The sequence below is a fragment of the Brachyistius frenatus genome, unplaced genomic scaffold (genome assembly GCF_029030835.1).
Source record: "Brachyistius frenatus isolate BFR_SWC_R1_liver_20210118 unplaced genomic scaffold, ASM2903083v1 Contig_69, whole genome shotgun sequence".
Lineage (NCBI taxonomy): Eukaryota > Metazoa > Chordata > Actinopteri > Embiotocidae > Brachyistius > Brachyistius frenatus.
In genome coordinates, this window is record NW_027210668.1 from 459229 (window position 1) to 479193 (window position 19965).

The window sequence follows — 19965 nt, forward strand, 5'->3', positions numbered from 1 at the left end:
TGTGCAGACCAGAGGAGTGTGTGGAGGACGAGCTCAGACCAGGTTCCTCTGGGGAGCTGAGACGGGATGGAGCGGCCCGGTCATTACATAGAGCTTCAGTCTGACTTCTGATGGTGGGTGGGGGTGTGTGTGTGTGTGTGTGTGTGTGTGTGTGTGTGTGTGTGTGTGTGTGTGTGTGTGTGTGTGTGTGTGTGTGTGTGTGTGTGTATATATATATATATCTATATATATATATGTGTGTGTATATACGTGTGTGTGTGTGTGTGTATATATATAGATATAGAACAACATATAGAACGTGTGTGTGTGTGTGTGTGTGTGTGTGTGTGTGTGTGTGTGTGTGTGTGTGTGTACGGGCTGCAGCAGCGTCTCTCCGCTCCGCTCCCCTCACACGTGCTCACGCACACACACACACACACACACGCTCGCGCACACACACACGCGCGCGCGCACACACACGCACACACACGGTGCATAGCTCAGGAAAGTTACCCTCTGCAAAACAAATTCATCAGTCCAACAGCAACAACTGTTGTCAAATCAATAAACCCGAGCCGTGTTCAGGTTTCATACACGTATATAATCATATATATTCATATTCATTGTACAAAGATACATTCTGAATTGCAAAGGCTCAATCATTGTAAATAAATACTGAAATGGCTAAACTGCAATATTTCTCTTTTCTCCTGGAGAGAAGACACACACACACACACACACACGCACGCACGCACGCACACACACACACACACACGCACACACACACTGAGGACACGCCTCCTCTGACACCGTCCAATACAAAGAGGATAAAACAAAAACATGAGTGCAGAGTCCTGAAACAACAGAGGCCAGAAATACAGTCTGAAATGCACCGAATGAACATTTGATGCGCTGACAGTCTAAAAAGACACGTTAAAAATAAACGCTCATAAAAATAGACTTTAAACCTTTTTCTCAATGAATCGGTTTACCATCATCAGGTAACCATGGGGAGGTGTGTGTGTGTGGGGAGGGGGGAGGGGAGGGGGGGGTCTCAGCAGCGCTGCAGAAACCAAACATGTCTGCGTCAGAGTTTTGACCTCTAAGAGTCACGAGAAGGATTAAAGAAGGAGAGTTATGTAATCCTGCTTGTTTTATCATCACACAGTAACATTCTCTTCTCTCACCTTGAAAACATTTCATTTTCCAAATATCAAAGTCGAAAAAAATATATCTTATCTATACACGAGGATTTCTGTTACAAAAACCTGCCTGTTATCTGCAGACGTGCTGCCGACCGCGTTGGACGAGACGCCGCCGAACTATCGATCTCGAAGTCTTTAACCTTTGGTAGCAAACAGAACATTCTTCTGAGATAAAAATAAATATGTCGTCACGCTTCTGTCCAACCTCGATACCTAAGGCAAGTCTTAAAGTGTCGACTGAGTCAGCGTCCTCCGGTGATGACGCCTTAAACACAAGTCTATGAACTGAACGGAGGAAGGACTTAGTTTCATTTCATGATTAAGGTTTGTTTGTTTTTTGTTGAATGGACTTCTGTCAATCACTTAACAAGGTTCTGCAGATGTTACAGTAACTCTGTTGAAGCTCCAGTCTGTGCCTCTCATGCATTACCATCATATTCAAGTTACACCGTTTAATATCTCCGTGTGAACGTTGTCCAATCAGCACTAAACACTAAGCAGTGCTGGAAGTGATGGGAATGTTTTGAGCTCATATTTAATAAAAAATAAAAAATAAATTAAAAAAACATCCAATAGTTGTTGAACTATTTCAATAAAGAACTCAAAAGTGAATAAATCCACTTGGGAATTTTGTGCCAATCCTTTCTGGGTTTTACTGTGAATATCTTGTCCAGGATGTCAAAACAATCCATCCAGCAGTTGTTCAGATGTTATTTTTACATTCGCTGCTGTGAATGTATTTCCAGAAACCTCCAAGTCTCTCTGAACCAACTGTGTCAAAAACTATTCCATCTGCTGCAAGATCAAAATAAATAAAATAAAACGTTTTTAACCTCGTTGTCACGTTGCAGCCTTATTTCCTGATCAGGAAGCCACAGATCGGTTCCATCTATCTTTGCTCTTTTTTAATAATGCAAGCAGTTATTTCGTATTTTTAGGAGAACTGGTGAACGTAAGGGTAAAAACACGAGGCACAGACTGAGCGACCACTTCGATCTATTGAGGATTCACATGAAGAGACAGATTCTGTCCAGATCAACGTGTGACGTATTGCATTTGTCCCAAACACAGCGGATCGATTACATTTCTTGTTGCAAAACAGAATGAATGAAACGGGATTTGAAATGAATCAGGAACTCCACATGATTGGCTCCATCTAAGAGGATTACGGGGGAGCTACAGGCGGCCATGTTTTGTGTTGAACAACTGATTAAGCATCCGCTGAGTCCAGCATGAGCACGCAGGAGGCGGACTGAGAGCAAACAGAACATAAAGGTTCTGTTCTCAACGACGGCTTCACCCAAATAATATGAAAAGAGCAGGAGGCGTCTTAACAGATTGTAATTCAAATGCATAAAATAAAAAAAAGAGAAAGCAAGTCGTGATAAAACGACGACATGCATCCTGGTTATCAGTGAGAAAAAACTCTCAGCGCAGTTTTTGCTTGTTTCACTTGTATTGTTCAGGACTGAGGAAGGAAAAAAGATCAAAAATAAAAAATGCTGCTTAAACCGGAGCCTGCAGAGCGGAGTCGCCCACCTCGACTCCTCCTCCTCCTCCTCCTCCTCCTCCGAGGCAGCGCTTTCAGAGGAAAAAAAGGCAAATCCGGCCCGGAGGGGTCAGAGGTCAGAGTTCAGTCCTCGTTGCCGAGGACCTGCCAGACGATGAGGTGGCTGCGCTCCGCTTTAGCCAGGAAGGGCTGCAGCTTCATGGTGGCGTCCTCGGCCTCCTCGGACTCGCCGTCCTCGTCGCCTGCAGAAACAAACACAGGCGCCGTGTTCTCCTTCAGCACCGGCTGCTGCTGCTGCGATCGTACCCGATGTCTCCGTGTCGTAAACTCACCCATCCTGAAGTCGATGTAGCCTTCTCCTCCGCTCATCACCAGCATGGACTTGCCTCCTTCCGGAGTCGTGGCATCTGCCGCCTTGTCGGCCGCCGCCGCCGCCTCTCCGCCGCCGGACGCCGGTGGAACCGAGTGACCTGAAAGCACCGAGACACGAACTGGAAATAACACCACGGAGATCTCAGCTACAGCAGGATTAGCAAAAAGTAAATATTACTACATATAGAAAGCCTGCCGAGTCTTCCCGTTATTACGGGAAAATGTTTTCACCGTCGCTGTACGGCAAAATACTCATCTACTGAAAGAGCAACTTTTTAGAAACATTTAACCTTTTTTTTTTCACTATTCAATAAGGGACAGAGTTATATTTCACACAGTCAGCTGATAGTTAAGACACAACACTGGAAACATATAAAAAAAAAATGTAATTAAATTAAATACACTCTCAGTTCACTTACCTGGAACGGCGGTGAAGAACTTGACGGCGTCTCGGTGACCATGGAAACAGAGCTGAGCGTGAGCCATGGAGCAATAAGGAACGAACGTCCCGGCCGTCACTTTGTCACCGCTGTCGTCGCCGTAGATGCGAACGACCCCTCCGGGATGGTTACCGGTTGCCTTGGTGACCTTGTTGGCTGCTGATGGAAAAGTGGAAGTAAAATACGCTGTTAAAACAATATTCACTTTAATAACGCGTTTGTCTACATAAATGAGCAACTGAATTTAACAAAAGCTTCCCAAAAAAAAATAGAGTCAGTGTTTGCTTTTAAAACCAAAATGTAATAAATCACAAAGCGTAATATTTTGGTCTCGTTTGGTTGTTGTTTTTATACATGTTTGGACTTATGTGAAAATCTGATGATGTTTTATGCAAAAACGTCGAAAATTCAGAACTTGCGAGCACCACAGTCCCAACTGATCCGCTGGTTTACACTCAGTTCATGACTGAAACAAACCCTCCGGGCTGCTCCAGCACTGTTAGCTTCATCACCAACTAATGAAGATACATCGTGATAAATCTTCTTACAGTTTCCCCCCCAAAATGTTCAAAATCAATAAATGAAAGAAACAGTTGGAGCACTTGAACTTACAATCCGTCAGAGGGATGGAGATGATGACGCCGTTGCCGGTCCCGATCCACAGACGATAACACGACACCATCAGAGCCGTGATCCTCACAAACGAGAAGCCCAGTTTTCCGGTTCCTGGAGGAAAGCCAAACGTTCAAAACCGAATCTGAGCCGATGAACGACATCACTGCGTTTCAAAAACAGGCTTCTTCTGCGTGTCATTGAGGACAGGCGGCCGTGGACTGACCCAGCATCTTGCTGACGTAGGGCTCGATGTCCACGTCCTGCAGGTGCTGGAAGGTGTGAGCGTGGAACAGCCTGAGGGTGGAGTCCAGCCGGATGGACACCCAGATGCCGTCTCCGTCCCAGGCCAGCTGACGTACCTGACTGTCCTTACGAGGGTGCGCGTCGAAGGATTTCTGTAGAAGAGGAACACAAACGGTTTGACAACAGTAAAGCAAAAGACTTGACTTCGGACTTCAACCATTTTCCACCCCGGCTAATATCGTACGCACCTCAATCTTCATGGCTTTGGGCTGAACCACGTAGATCTTGTTCCTGTAGCCGCACCACACCTTGTCATGCACTATAGTCATGCAGCGGATGGAGTGGTGAGGCCTCCCCAGGTCCAACAGATGGTAGTTGGTCAGATCCCACTGTCCATCTGAAGCAGAAGAGTCGCGGTACTGAATCAAGAGACGTGCTTATACCCACATCGGTCATGTTAAAACAGGTGCTGGTAAACGGGGTATCATACTGTCATAAGAGCCGGCTCTTTCAATTTGAGAGCCTGATTTCTTGTTTTCACAATCAAATACTGAAAACAAAATTCTCTCAAAAGTCTTCCCTCGGACTTAAATAGCACCGGGCTGCCTGAGGATTTACTGTATGTTTACACCACGGGTGTCAAACTCATTTTAGTTAAGGGGCCACATACTGCCCACTTTGATCTCAAGTGGGCCAGACCAGTAAAATCGTAGCATCAACAAGGACGTTTGCAGTATTTGAGAGCGAGGGGAGACTTTTGAGAGAGAATATTACAACATGATATTGTGAAAACAAATAATCACGCCCTCAGATTGAAAGAGCATGCTCTTGACTCATGTCAGTAATATCCCACTACGCTGGTGGAGCTCGTGTCCTCTCACCTCCTCCTCTGTGGAAAATGGCCAACGTGCCGTCGGAGAGGCCGACCAGTACCCGACCTTTCACGTGTCTGTGGGAGACAAAGAGTGAGAATCACACGTTCGAAGAAGAAGAAGAGCGACATAAAAACCTGCAGCTGCCCGTTTGTCTGGGTGAACTCACACGATGCCGAGCACAGAGTCCTTCAGCTTTATGGAGTGGAGACACTTCTTCCACTGAGCCACCGAGGAGTGGACGTACACGCTGGAATCACAGCGGGCGCATTTCATCAGCTAACAGCGGATTTACTGAAATTCCCAGAAGTGAAACGAGGCGCTTTGACAATCTCACCATCCGTTCTGCGCGCCGAGCCACATGGTGGGCAACACGCTGCTCATCTTCTGAGCCTCTTCTCTCATCAGGTCCTGCTCCTCGGCGCTGGGGTTCGAACTCACGCCGTCCTTCAACAGATCGCTCTCCCTGCTCATCAGAGGCAACGTCAAAAACAGAGAATTATTAGAGTCTGTGCGAGTCTTTATATGTATTAACTTGTGAGGCAACTCGTCATCGAATATATTTCCTGTTCAAGCGAGATGTGGACACGATTCTCCAAAGTTAAAAAAGAAGAAGCACTAAACACAAGGCTGATGCAGCTTTTGTAATAAAACAAACGTGTAGGAGCGCAGTGCTTTCCATAATAAGTGGACGGGACACTGAGTGTTGTACAGTTATAATATATAACAATAAAAATGTAACTATACATTTATTTGATATAACTATATAAAATGAAAAAATTATAACGAAAAATCCAGAATATATAAATAATGCAGCAAGTATTGTATTTGCTATGGACACATTCGGGGGTTTAAATTACGTTATACACAAAATATATCACTGAAATATCACTACAACACATGAGTAGGTGTTGGCGATTTATATCAATAACAACAAATTATATTGTCAGTTTTTTTAGTCTGTAAAATAATAAATTGCCAAATAAATATGTGCAGTATAAAGAATTTAAAAGGTAAAACATCATATTGTTAAGACTACAGTTTCTCCTGTTCCTGCAATGATCTCTGAACTCGTTCTTAAAATGACCAGAAATCCAACATGTTTCTAGATGTTCTGAACATGCGGGAAAAATCTCTCTAGTAACAATTAGTTAGGAGGAGTAGAAGGAGGAGTACAAAGAGGAGGAGTAGAAGGAGGAGTACAAAGAGGAGGAGTATAGCTCCCGGCTCGTCTCACCTCTCTGAGCGCTGCAGGTTCAGACGGACCATAAATCAAACTTGGTTACGTTCCACAGCTGACTTCCTGTTTCTACTTTCATTGTCTTTCAGCGGTTCTACGTCTGATGTAATAAGCAGTGTTCTCGAGGGAAAATCCCAGAGCCAACAAGGTTTAATGATTATTTACTATCATACAAATATTTACATGAGCTTCATAAGCAGTAAATGGTTTTATTGAGCATTAATGTTCGGTGGTTTCTTTATGGCCGAACTGATAAAAATGTAATTTTTACTGATCAGCCTGCGTGGTGAGGACAGCGTGGTGAGGACAGCGTGGTGAGGACAGCGTGGTGAGGACAGCGTGGTGATGGGCCTCCTGACGTTACCTCTGAGAGTAGTTGGCTGGAGTCTCTGCTGTCAGCTGAGCTCCGAGCGGATCGGTGAAGACGTGTTCGGTGTAGACTCCTCTCAGGGTTTCTCGTTGGTCGACGAGTCCGTCGCTGCTTTCTGTCGCCTCCGTGGCCTCTTCTGCCGGTCTGGACTCTGTAGAGGAAATTTTTTATATATATAAAAAATTATATATATAAAATTATTATATTTTATCAGTGAACCAATCATATCATTATCTTTGTAAGGTGCTCCATGATAATGATGTCATGAGGATGATGATCCTGACGGCTCTCACCGGTTTCTCCGTCTTTTCCTGGACCGTCGGCCGTCTGAGGAACAGCGGTCGCCCCCTCGGCTTCACAGCCCACCACAGTGATGCCTGCGAGCACGCTGTCGCCCTCCGCCGAGCTGCTGTCGGTTGCCGGCACGCTGGCGTCTCCCGCTGGTGCCGCCTCGGCGTTCGGAGACACCTCCTCTCCAGCCGGATAGTCCGTCTCTCTTGCACCTGAACAACAACACGGGGAAAGGAGCAGAGAAATCCTGCTGCGAGTCCTCTGAATGTTAAACAAGTGATTGTGAGATGACGTTCCCTCCACTGACCTGGTACGCTGGCGATGCAGAGGACGTGCGAGTTACAAACAAAGAAGCTCTCCAGGATGTTTCCAGGCTGGTTGGCGTCGATGACGACAGCTTTAGTGGTGGACTGCGTGCTGGTGCAAATCCACACCAGCGACGACATCTCCTCCTGGTGCTGCAACTCCTTCTGCTGCTCCTGCAACGAGACGGCGGAGAATTAATGACTTATCGGTTATTTAGCTCTCTATTTTTGTCTCTGTGCGTGGATGATACAGTCAGTCTGAAATGTGACGCATCAAAGTGTGCGTGTTCACCTTGAGCTCCCGATCCAGTTGGTCCAGGCTGCTCTGAGAGCCTATCCTCCTTTTAGGGATCTCCGGCGTGGACACGTCGCTGTAAAACACGCTGGCGCCCACGATCGAACCTCCATCTCTGGTTTTACCTCCGGAGAGATTCACACCGGCAGCACACCACAGCTGAGACACAGACACAACAGTCACACACAATGAATGGACTGTTTCCATGTCACAGTACTTAATGCACAATGCTTCAAATCCAGGTTCCCACTCAAAGGCAAATGTCAAATTCCCCGACTTTCACGGACTAAAAAGCTGAAATCCTCTGACGTATAACGAACAGAAAAACAGGCCGCTGTGCTGAGGAGATGAGAAACGGCAACATTTCTGTTAAGATCGGGCCGACATGTCCCTCCGGTTGTGCTGATACTGAAAGAAATGAAATGAATGTCTAAATACTGGTTACCGAGGAAAAGAATGTATCTAATAATAACGGTAATTAGCTCGAAACCTAATAAGCTACATTCCCAATGAATTAACATAATTATTAACAATAACTAGCGAACTAATGTTATAGTTACAAACATGGACATTTTTTCATGATGATAGTCCATGACGTGGCCCGAAAAAATATTCAATTTCATGACTTTCCCTGTCTGGAAAAGAGTTTTAAAAATTCCCTGATATTCCCTGACCTGAGGGAACACTGTATATTTAATGTGGCATAATTCACTGCAGTGTACCAGTTGGGATTATTCTGACTGATCCTCTGCTGTATCTGCTCACCCTGGTAACCAGGAGTTACAGCTGGTTGTTAGAAAATGTCTTTATTTTATGTTGAGATTTAATGCTGCACTCAAAAGGAACTCATGAGCTTGTGGTCACAACACGCGATGCGCACCGTGCGCTTGGCGTTCAAGTGGTTAAGTTGTAAAAACACTGTTGCTAGGCAACGGCAACATGGACGGCGTCCAGAAGCCACACAGGTTAACGATTTATCAAGCTAACAGGGAGGTCACGACATGCAGGAGACGCAAAGTCACAGAGAGAAAAGATGGTTGGGAGGATCAACATTTTCCTCAGACGGAGGCTATTATCCAAGTTATGAAGACAAAATCTCCATGAATAAAATTACAATATATTAGCTGAACATCCACAAAAATTAACTTCAATGGCCTCTGACATTTCCGTGGTGAATACCACTAGAGGGCGCCGTTAACATGGACTCTTCTCGTAAACACGGTAAACACGACCTCATTTGAACGCAGCATAAATGTTAAAGAGCTGGAAAAAAGCACCTTCATAGAAGCATCTTTCTCATCCAGCGGTCTGAGGAAGACGGGAACAGGAAGGTTCTTACTCTCCGCCTGACCGCCGTTGGCCTGAAAAGTCACAGACACACAACACAACTGCATCACAGCTGGTTCCCGGTTCATCTCATCACAGTTCGATCCCACAACAAACCCCGGTATGATTGACAGGATGTTTTTACGCTGGTCTCCTTACTTTGTATTTCTTGGGCAGGCTCCAGCCGTACGCCTGCACTCGTCCGTCCTCCTTCTGGACGTGAGCTTTGACCTGCTGGTACTGAGCCCTCTTCTGTTCCCGCCTGGACACCACGTTATCAGCTGCCACTCTGCGGGGCAAACAAACAGCTCAATGACAAAGATGTCTGTTCTTTTTTGTGTGTGTGTGTGAAGTGAAACCAACTACTACATGGGAAAAAGTCTGTAACATACATTTTTATATCAAAGTCAAATCAATTAAATACAGGCTCGCAAGTAACAGCAGTTCTGTTTGAGTGTAGCGCTGCGAGCAGAAGTTAAGAAATCAATGTGTTCATGATTGACTGCTCAAGTCCTTATTTAAGCTCAAATCCACTTTTATTCTACTTTGACTTTTACATTCTCCAAGTTTTTGTTTTTTTATATAATGTCAAATATTCTTATTCTTGTTTCTAAAATGTGATTATTTGGTCGTTCTATTAGTTTTCCGTCACAATAAACTGAGATTCTTTGGGTTTGGGGATGTTGGTCGGACACAACAAGCTATTCCTACATTTTTGGAAAAATGTATTGATTAATCAGTTAATCAAATAATTGAGAATCTGAAATGAATTAGTTATGACAATAATAGTTAGTCGCAGCCCGAATGGCGTGAATACAGACAGCGAGTGTCCTCTTGATTTCTGAGTCAATGCAGCAGGTCATCTGTACATTTCCCCCCCGGCTGACTTACTCCTCATTGAGGAAGTCGAAGGCTTTGCTCTTGTCACTCGGCAGCTGCTGCAGCGTGCTGCTCTTCTTCTTCACGGACGGCTGAATCTGAGAGGTGGGTGCGTTGTACTTGACGTTCACCGGGGCCTCCACCGCCGCCTTCTTGGCCGCGCCGCCCGACGAGCTGAACAAACGGCTGAAACTGGAGGTGTAAGGACGGGGAAGTGGGAAAAGGGAGAAGGGGGGGGAGGAGGGGAGAGGAGGAAGGAAAAAGAAGCACACAGACAAACGTATAGAGGGGTGGACACAAGCAGTAGCTCCAGCGGCAGAGGTAGGGTTCGACGTTTAAAAGGGTAAGAAGGTTCCTTCCCCCATGCTAACACACCATGCTAGCTTTCAGACAGGTAGCTGCTGCAGCGATACACATTTACCCTTCAAGTTAAGACCCAAATTATCTGAAGAGCGAAGCGTCAGGACGCCAGAGAGCGGGGAGTGCAGGGTTAATACTGCGCACCGACTCGGACGTTAGTCAACAACACAACGCAGAACAGGCCTGCCCACAAAACCACTTAATTCCCCCCCGAAAACCTGCTGCACTATACTCGAGTATTTGTCATTTGACACGTCAGCAGATATTTATCAGGTTTATGAAGAAGACTTTCGGAGCATATTCTAAAAATGTATAACTAAACATAACAAATAAGCTCCTCCACCCATATACCCCCCCCTCCCATCTCCATAGCAACCCTCCTGCACACACCTCCTGCACACAGACATCACAACATCAGGCAGAATAAAGAGGGACACACAGAAAACAAGGCAGAGACGGTAGATTTATCAGACGAGGATTCTCTCGCAGGCAACAAGCGTTCCCGTCCCGTTACCAAACAAACACCTGCCCCAAATAATGTCCGTCTCCGAACCAAACCACACTCATTCCTTCTGAAACTCAACAAAGGAGAGCATTGGATCAGTGAGGAAAAAAACAAAAACAAATAATGATCCCACATCTGGCCCCTCAAATATTCTGTCAAGCTGGATGTTACTGATTTCCTTAAACGTTTCAAATGAGCTGGCGGGCTCTCCTCTGTTAAGAGTTTGTTATCTAAAGTCAGTCAAGATTTACCTACATCCTGGAGGAAACAACCAAACCCCATGGAGTAAACAAAAAACAACAACAGAAATACACGTGAATAACACAGTAATCTCACTGTGGTTGGTATTTAGGGCTTCGAGTGAAAAGAAAAGAAAAGAGGAGCTTACAACTGCCAGAGGCTGGATTTCTTCTTCTCTGGTAGAGCTGGGTTCTCCTTTGAAGCTCTGAAAGGAAGCGAAACATCTCTGATTAAAATTAATCACTTTAAAGATGCTCAGTACATTATACATGTGTGAAATCAGTCGCTGAAAGCTTCTGCAAAGATAGAAAACTTTGTCGCACTGAAATGTGGAGTTAAACCGTTAAACAGTTTCTCACCCGTCTTCAGCTCAGGTTGTTTGAGGCGGAGCTAAAAGCCAACCTATCTACGTCACAACAACCTATCTACGTCGCAACAACCTATCTACGTCACAACAACCCATCTACGTCGCAACAACCTATCTACGTCACAACAACCTATCTACGTCACAACAACCCATCTACGTCGCAACAACCTATCTACGTCACAACAACCTATCTACGTCGCAACAACCTATCTACGTCACAGCAACCTATCTACCTCACAACAACCTATCTACGTCACAGCAACCTATCTACCTCACAACAACCTATCTACGTCACAACAACCTATCTACGTCACAACAACCTATCTACCTCACAACAACCTATCTACGTCACAACAACCCATCTACGTCGCAACAACCCATCTACGTCGCAACAACATATCTACGTCACAACAACCTATCTACGTCGCAACAACATATCTACGTCGCAACAACCTATCTACGTCGCAACAACCTATCTACCTCACAACAACCTATCTACGTCACAATAACCTATCTACCTCACAACAACCTATCTACGTCACAACAACCCATCTACGTCGCAACAACCTATCTACGTCACAACAACCTATCTACGTCACAACAACCTATCTACCTCACAACAACCTATCTACGTCACAATAACCTATCTACCTCACAACAACCTATCTACGTCACAACAACCTATCTACGTCGCAACAACCCATCTACGTCACAACAACCTATCTACGTCACAACAACCTATCTACGTCACAACAACCTATCTACGTCACAACAACCTATCTACGTCGCAACAACCCATCTACGTCGCAACAACCTATCTACGTCACAACAACCTATCTACGTCACAACAACCTATCTACCTCACAACAACCTATCTACGTCACAACAACCTATCTACGTCACAACAACCTATCTACGTCGCAACAACCTATCTACGTCACAACAACCTATCTACGTCACAACAACCTATCTACGTCGCAACAACCCATCTACGTCGCAACAACCTATCTACGTCACAACAACCTATCTACGTCACAGCAACCTATCTACCTCACAACAACCTATCTACGTCACAACAACCTATCTACGTCACAACAACCTATCTACGTCGCAACAACCTATCTACGTCACAACAACCTATCTACGTCAGATCACAGCCGGTTTATAGAACCTTCTGCATGGCTCCTCCTCTCACGGTGAAACGCTATAAAAGCCTGCAGCTCATTTGCATAAGAGCTCCTCCCACTGGACTTCAGATCTACTCCAGCTAATGTGATTTTATTCGATGTAGAATAACTTAATTTTCATGAAATGGGAGCTAACGTGCTAATTAGCTTATATTGATTCTCGTAGCAGAGTTCAGAGGAAAATGCTCCGATAACCGCAGATTGTTTTATGTCTCAATAAAGCTCCGATAAGAACTATAATATATGTAACTCTGTATTTTACATGTCGGGGTGATGGTGAACATGGACCAGAGGAGATCTAGTCCTCACATTAATGAGGGTTGTTGTTGTACTCCGGTGTAACGTTACAATCAGCGACCCTCTCGGTTACATGTACCGGTACCGGTCCGGATAAATGAGCACAACTACATGTGGAGGAGGCTGCAGAGAGGAGGTGGAGGAGGTGGAAGAGGTGGAGGTGGAAGTGGAGGAGGAGGGACATCAGTGGAAGAGAAAGACTTTCGGCTCGACCTGAGCAGGTTCAAAGTTTGAGTTGATGTGATGTAATGAATTAATGTGATGTAATGAATTGATGTGATGTAATGAATTGATGTGATGTAATGAATTGACTTCATATAAGTTCCACTAAAGTTCTACTGTTCAAGGTAAAGTCTGAAGAGGTGTGTTTTTAGTTTGCGGCGGAAGATGTTCAGAGTTTCTGCTGTCCTGATGTCGTTGGGGAGCTCATGGTTGTCTCTGGTGTCCAGTTTTACTCCTGTGTTACAGCTCAGGGGGACAAGCTTCATTTATATGCATCTGTATGTTTCCCTCATTGGACAAATCAATTCTGATTCTATTTTGTTTTCCCAAAGCAGGCTGCTCCGTCCAGCAGAGACAGAGGACCAGTGGGACATCATGCATAAAGTCACCGAGAGGTTGGATGTCAGACGGACCGCTTGGTGGGGAAAAGAACTGCAGCCACAGGACTGTCCTACACAACACTGAACACCCTCCAGAGAGGGGGCGGAGCTTCAGCTCCTTCAGGACACGCCCCCACAGTCTCAGAGCAGGGAAGACTGAGGATTTTCTCACCATTTCAAACCCTAATTTAACAAACTTGTCAGTGTTTTTTTGATTCAAATGTGGATGGGTAGTTAACAACCCATACTTCTGTGGTGTGATGAACTTGAAACTAATTTTCATTTCTACTTTACAGCATCTTTAAATGTTCCGATTTTTTCCCGACAGGCCCCACGTTTCTATTTGAACCCACACTCAGTGCATCTCTGTTTTTAAGCGTACCCTCTATTTTGCCTTTGTTTCTGTTTGTTATTATGTGTATTTGTAACGTCATCAGAAGGACCCCCCCCCCCCCCCCCCCCCCCCCCACACACACACACACACACACACACACACACACTCGCTCCTCCCGACTTACCGGATCATCTCGGTCCATCTGACGGCCTCCTGCAGCTCCATCAGCCTCTCCTTGTACTGGTTCCTCTCCATCAGGACTCGGGCCATCTCCACCCGGGTGAAGCGCTTCCTCTGTGCTGTCGGCACATCGCTCTGCAGGCATGACAGAAGCATGAGATCAATACATTCAGATCAATACATTCAGATTGATTAGTTCTGTTCATGTTTACTTCCATTTCACCTGATGAACCCTCGGCTGTTTTCAAGGTAATTTCTCTACCTACACTTTTAAGCTCATACATTGGTCACTGTTGGGGCGAACCATTCATGCTGTATCTTGTTTTTTTTCCGAATAGTCAAGGCTTTCCAGATTTTCCATTATTTAATTTGGTAATATTTACAGATATTTTCAATTTGCCTTTACATCAAGAAAAAAAGAAATTAGTCTAATGAAATTGTTAGGTTTTTACATGTATCTCACCAGAAAATATTGTCAGTAGAGATATCTTTTTATAATTGTGTAGAGGAGATTGTCTCGAATCTAACGATATCTGACCATGTTTGTGGGAGACTGTATGACTCAGCAATTTGAGTGCCTGAAGGAAAATAAATGTCATAAACGACTCCTGGTGGCCCAAACCAGGGACACCCAGTGATATGTGCTAATAATTCAGCTGTAGTGGAAGCACAGAAAAACGTTGTTGTTATTATAATTTTTTTCAAGGCACTGACATTTCTGGAAAGCTCAAGTCGTGCAGCTTCATAGAATGTGCGTTACATCTCTCCGAGATGTATACTTGCTGCGCTATCAAACCGAGAAGAAGAAGAGTGAATCTGAACGCACTTTGCATCCAATTGGATTTTAAGTGTTAAAGCTCGTTAAACATTTTAAAAACCTCAAGCTCTCCTATTTATACAGGAAAACAACACAAGAAGCAAAGACTCACATCGTCCTCATTCTCATTCTTGACCTTGTGTCTGGGGTCTTCCATCTCTGATCGGACTCTGCAACACAGTACACAACCTAGTACACATCACAGTACACAACACAGTACAGTGCAACCAGGTCTCGACGTCAAACTGCACTTTGTCGACTGGCGGACGGCTAGTGTGTCTGCACCGACTCACTTCTTGAGCTCTTCTTCGAGTTCTTTGTTCTTCTCCTCCAGTTTGGTTTTGGCCTGAGTGACAGCGTCCAGCTCTCCTCGCAGAACCTCCTTCTCACACGACAGCTCGTCCACACGTGCTATCAGGTCGTTCTTCACCACATTCAGAGCGTTTCTGACACAGAACACAGATGAATGAGATCAAGCATCCTCAGCGGATACCGCTACCAAACACCAGGTGGCAGCACTGTCCTGTTTCTCAATAACGGAACTCATCGTTAATAGTTCATTATCAATATGAATCTTTAGAAAGAAAGTGCAACAAGGAGTGGACCAAAACAAAATAGAAGCAACTCTTGGAAAAGGATTTTGACAGTGGAAACTTAATCCCAAGTACAAACACTGATACAGTGATATTGTGTTGAACAACAACCATGAATCATGTGTTGCTCTGAGGTTTACATTTTTAAGTAAATGAGGAAACTAACGGCTCCATAAACGCCACCTGCAGCCAAACAGAAGGTGAAATATTCCAAACACAGAGAGCATCAACAAAACATCAAGAACAAACACATACAGCACAAAAACAACAAAAAGACTAATGCAAGTATTTGGCACGCAACCGAACTGTTTACATACACACATGGGAAGAAAGGCCTCTTAAGGAGACATACAAAATACTAACTTGGTCTCCAGCAGCTGCGTGTTCTCGTGGATGAGATGTTCAACTTCACGGCCCATACCTGAAAATGAACAGCCATATTATGAATTAAAAATAAGTCTCATCATCTGCTCCAGCATGAAAGGAATAAATACACATGTTGAAATTGGGTAATTCCACATTTCTTTGTTTCTATGCCTATTTTACACACTAACATAACACTCTGTCTTACCTAGAAAGTTGTAGTCTGACAGTCATGCAAAGGGTGATCAGAAACAGCTTCATGAGACTCTGTAAGTAAGTTAAATAGTCTAATTTGAACATTTCTACTCTACAGTAAGACTGTCTGTCACAACATTACTCTAATCTATACTGGACCTCCATCAGAAAAGTCACAGAGGGCATTGAAAATGTACACACATCAGGGACACTAATGAAGGCAACAAGGAGCTGCTAAAGAGCTCTGAGGGGGTAAATTCACTGATACACACCAGAAAAGTCGTCTGTAAAGCCCGACAGCCAAAGGAAAAGACAATTCAGAGAATACGAGAGGGAAATGAAATGGTTTGTAAAACGTAAAGACTGCGGGGCAATCAGAAGTCAGGAGGGAGCGAGGCTTCTCACCCAGCAGGTCAGCTCCTTCGTCCACGTCTCCTATGAGGTCGTTTCCTGCAGACGACAGCTCCTCAAACAGAGACTCGGTGTTGCGGTCGAACGCCAGATTCTCGATGCCACCTTTGGCTGGTGTGCTGGGTGGACGGGAGAAGCACAGGGAGGAAATGTGAGACAAGGACAGGGAGCAGAAGGAGGATTATCAGGATAAAGAAGGTTTGTTATTTCAATACTGCCATCAACTTGTATATTTTATTTGTGGCGACAGGAAAATCGGAATTAAAAATAGAGCAACACGTTGTGATGTGGACACGAGAAGTGGTGAGTATCTATGTTTTTCTTATAGTCAACAAATCCCACAAAAAGACAAAAATCATAGCCTTCAACAAGTATGTCGTCATAAATCTAATTCCTCTGGGTAAAAACTATAAAAACACATCGATGAGCCACACAAACACTTTAGTTTATTCTGACTCGGCTACAAATCCACCATCTTGCCGCAAGAAACACTCACCAGAGCATGAAATGTTGATTAATACGCAACGTAAAATAGTCCCCAACAAATGCACTATTTGTCCTGTGAATTTCCTCGGCTGCTTGAGGAAATTACAAAGTTACATGTTTCATTCTGGACTTTGGAAACGGCAGCTGACAAATCAATCTCATCATTCGCTCCATTCAGCAGCTGTTCAGGAGCATTAGATTGTATTTTTGTACCAACTTCATTAGGAACCAGTGGTGATGAGTCCTTAGACGGGATGGAGGAATCAGAAAGTGCACGAACTGAAGAACAGCTGGTTTTGGTCTTTTTATCGGATTTGTTGACAGTCAGAAAACGATGGAATATTTCATTTCATGGTCTTCTATTTTGATAATTAGTGATAAATTTAAGTCATTTCTCAAACTCAAATTACAAATAATCAAGTGTGAGAATTTGGAGCGTTTTCTTTGGTGTTTTATGATGCTAAATTGAGCATCTTTTGGTTTTAGATTGTTACTTGGACCAAAACTATTGACAGACATCATCTTGAGCTTTACAGAACCGTAACAAGCATTTTTGTGCAGTTTTCTCAGTTCACAGAAGAAAAAAAAAAGATTGTGCAGATGAATTAGTGATGAAAGTAATTGTAGTCCTGTACCTTGTTCCTCTGCAGCCACCGAGCTCCATGTCCAGTTCAGGAGTGGACTCTATGATGGCCTGCACCTCGGACTTCTCCAGGGGGTCCGCTCCATCTAGTACAACCAGCACACATACAGTTATTGTTTTTGTAAGAGCAAAGGCAGTTGATGTTTAAATGGCACTTGTCTTATGGAGGTTTTAGTACAAGCAGGGAGCTGAAAGTGGACTGACCATCACTTTTGATTGGTGTAGTCGCAGCCTCCTGACCCTGCTGTCCTTCCTGCACTACTGCTATGTTCTTATTGCTCTCCGGCTTCCCGCCGTTCCGGTCCAGGTTCTTGTTGTCTGAAGCGTCCCGTTCCCGTAGGGGCGTGTCCACAGACGCCATGGCAACATCAGAAGCGGACGTAGACAGCGGCGACTTCCCCCCGACACTGGACGCAGGACTCACGGCGTGATGAGGCGAGAGGGGCGCGGTGGACTGAGAGCTCCCGCCGCATGTAGCGGTGGGGTCGTTGGGTTTAGAGGCGCCACCCTGAGAGGACGCGGTGCTGTTGGATTTGGAGCCTCCATCTTGTAAAGAAGCAGGAGTTCCACTTTTGGAGACACTTCCCTGGTGGGTTGGCGTGCTGGACTTTGAGCCTCTGCGGTTCCCATGGGTCAATTCATCCTGAAGGTGAAGGAGGAAGAGGGGAGCGAGTCAGGAGACACAGAGGACAGCAACAGATAAAACTAGGATCACCAGGAAGTGAGCGTTACTTGTAACGTATACTGGAGGTTTTATATTTTCAACTTCACTCATTTTCAGCTGTAAAAATAAGTTACATGCAAAACAAACGCAAACAGCTGGGTGAAAAAAACCAACAACAAAAAACACATCACGCCATTAACAACTTAAACTATTTATTTTTTCAAATAAATGTAATTCTATTTGTTGTGTTCAAAAGGTTTCACTTCACCATGCAGCTCAACTTCACATAAATGCAACACAACCCAAAATCCAACATGCATCCTGGGCCTAAAACTCAGTGATGACAGCTGCTTATATTTGGTCTTAACTCGGGTCGTCTGGTATCATAAACTGAGGTCCATGTGGTCTCATAACTATGTTCCTCTATGTAGCATCACGGTCCTTCAGGGAACTTCGTGAGTTGAAATGACAATATGGCTTTATTGCTATTTACTGGACTCTCGACCGTTAATGAGGTATATCGTCATGGTAACCTCTGACTGCTCGAGCGCACGTTAACTTCACAGGATGAGATCAAGTCTGCCAACAGCACGACCACGAGCCAATCAGATCAATGGAAACTCATTCCTACAGGATCCCAACAGGGACAAAAGAGCACAAGTTTATATAATAAAACTAGTTATTATGTTAGTTAAATGCAGAGGAAATCTTTTTTTTATTAGTAATAAATTTGACAATTATGTCATTATGATTGTACTGTATATTTCTCCTCATTAAACCGAACTTTTTGCTGCCATAATTACACTGGGATGAGTAACCCCAGAGGAAACTCGGCCAGCTTCCTGATCAGTTATCATAATTTTGAGCTCAGAGAGGTCAGCTAACTCAAAGATCACTTCATGATGCCGGATCCTGAGACTGCGCCTCGTTACAAATCTGCTCCATTCTGGTAACGTGCAACACTTAAAACAATGTTTTAAATGCAGATAAACATTTCCTATGTTCAAATGAATCCTGATTTCAGTTTTCACACTGTTATGACAAACTATGACTGATAGTTTCATACTCCGAACTGAAAATACAAAGACGCCATGCATTTCACCGAAACGAGGTATTGTCAATATGTTAGCGTAATCTAATAAAATTACACATACAGTCAATTCTGCAACACAAACGTGACCAAACATAACGTCACAGAACTCTGTTAGTCTGGTGGATGCTTGAAGGGCGGAGTTTCTCCATGAGAAACAGGTCTACCTGCTCCTGATCAGCCTCCTGGGAACTTTCACCTTCCTCTCTGGCTGCAGAAAATAGATCCTTAAACTGAAGGATATTAAAGATGTGCTTATTAATTTCACACTATACATTGATAAAGTAGAATGTTTTTTTGTTTTTTTTTATTATTATTTTTTAAATCAATCAAAGGAATCTTAAAAACTCCACACAAAAAACGTGTCGTGTTAATTATCGTATAAATGAAGTTGCTTCTTATGGAGGGATGTTGCAGGACCTCAAATAAACCGGAAATTCTTATTTCTTATTAAAACTTATCTGCATTTTTCTAAGATAATAAAACAAAAGTGTGATAAAAAAATCTGACCCCCATAAGCACACGAAGCAGCGATGCCCGTTTACGAAATCCTTCAGTGCACAAGGTGACCTGCTTGGCGACGGCTCTCTGTGTGTAAATTAATCAAAGTTGAGTTGACATTTACAGAACCACTCAAACACTCTTAGGTTCCAGCAGCTCTTAGCAGCCCGGAGTGGCGTCCACATTTT

At 44.2% G+C, this 19965-nt stretch overlaps 1 protein-coding gene across 8 annotated transcripts in view; it reads right to left on the reverse strand.

Moving 5' to 3' along the window:
* Window positions 1-309: 309 nt before the first annotated feature.
* spag9b (sperm associated antigen 9b) overlaps window positions 310-19965 on the reverse strand; it is a 47275-nt gene continuing 27619 nt past the window's right edge. For 2 of the 8 annotated variants that reach the window (XM_069707456.1, XM_069707458.1), the window contains 24 exons: window positions 17727-18165; window positions 17515-17608; window positions 16388-16512; window positions 15788-15845; window positions 15125-15277; window positions 14944-15001; window positions 14019-14149; window positions 11195-11252; window positions 9955-10136; window positions 9223-9352; window positions 9015-9098; window positions 7735-7896; window positions 7445-7616; window positions 7140-7349; window positions 6841-6997; window positions 5574-5702; window positions 5406-5486; window positions 5246-5313; window positions 4613-4761; window positions 4345-4516; window positions 4119-4232; window positions 3486-3665; window positions 3027-3185; window positions 310-2936 (listed from right to left, as the gene is read on the reverse strand). In XM_069707456.1, coding sequence (XP_069563557.1) covers window positions 2818-2936; window positions 3027-3185; window positions 3486-3665; window positions 4119-4232; window positions 4345-4516; window positions 4613-4761; window positions 5246-5313; window positions 5406-5486; window positions 5574-5702; window positions 6841-6997; window positions 7140-7349; window positions 7445-7616; window positions 7735-7896; window positions 9015-9098; window positions 9223-9352; window positions 9955-10136; window positions 11195-11252; window positions 14019-14149; window positions 14944-15001; window positions 15125-15277; window positions 15788-15845; window positions 16388-16512; window positions 17515-17608; window positions 17727-18165 — 3384 coding nt within the window. In that variant the 3' untranslated portion in view covers window positions 310-2817. Of the gene's footprint in view, window positions 2937-3026; window positions 3186-3485; window positions 3666-4118; window positions 4233-4344; window positions 4517-4612; window positions 4762-5245; window positions 5314-5405; window positions 5487-5573; window positions 5703-6840; window positions 6998-7139; window positions 7350-7444; window positions 7617-7734; window positions 7897-9014; window positions 9099-9222; window positions 9353-9954; window positions 10137-11194; window positions 11253-14018; window positions 14150-14943; window positions 15002-15124; window positions 15278-15787; window positions 15846-16387; window positions 16513-17514; window positions 17609-17726; window positions 18166-19443; window positions 19510-19965 lie in introns of all 8 variants that reach the window. The other 6 variants (XM_069707459.1, XM_069707460.1, XM_069707454.1 and 3 more) reach the window with 5 other exon arrangements.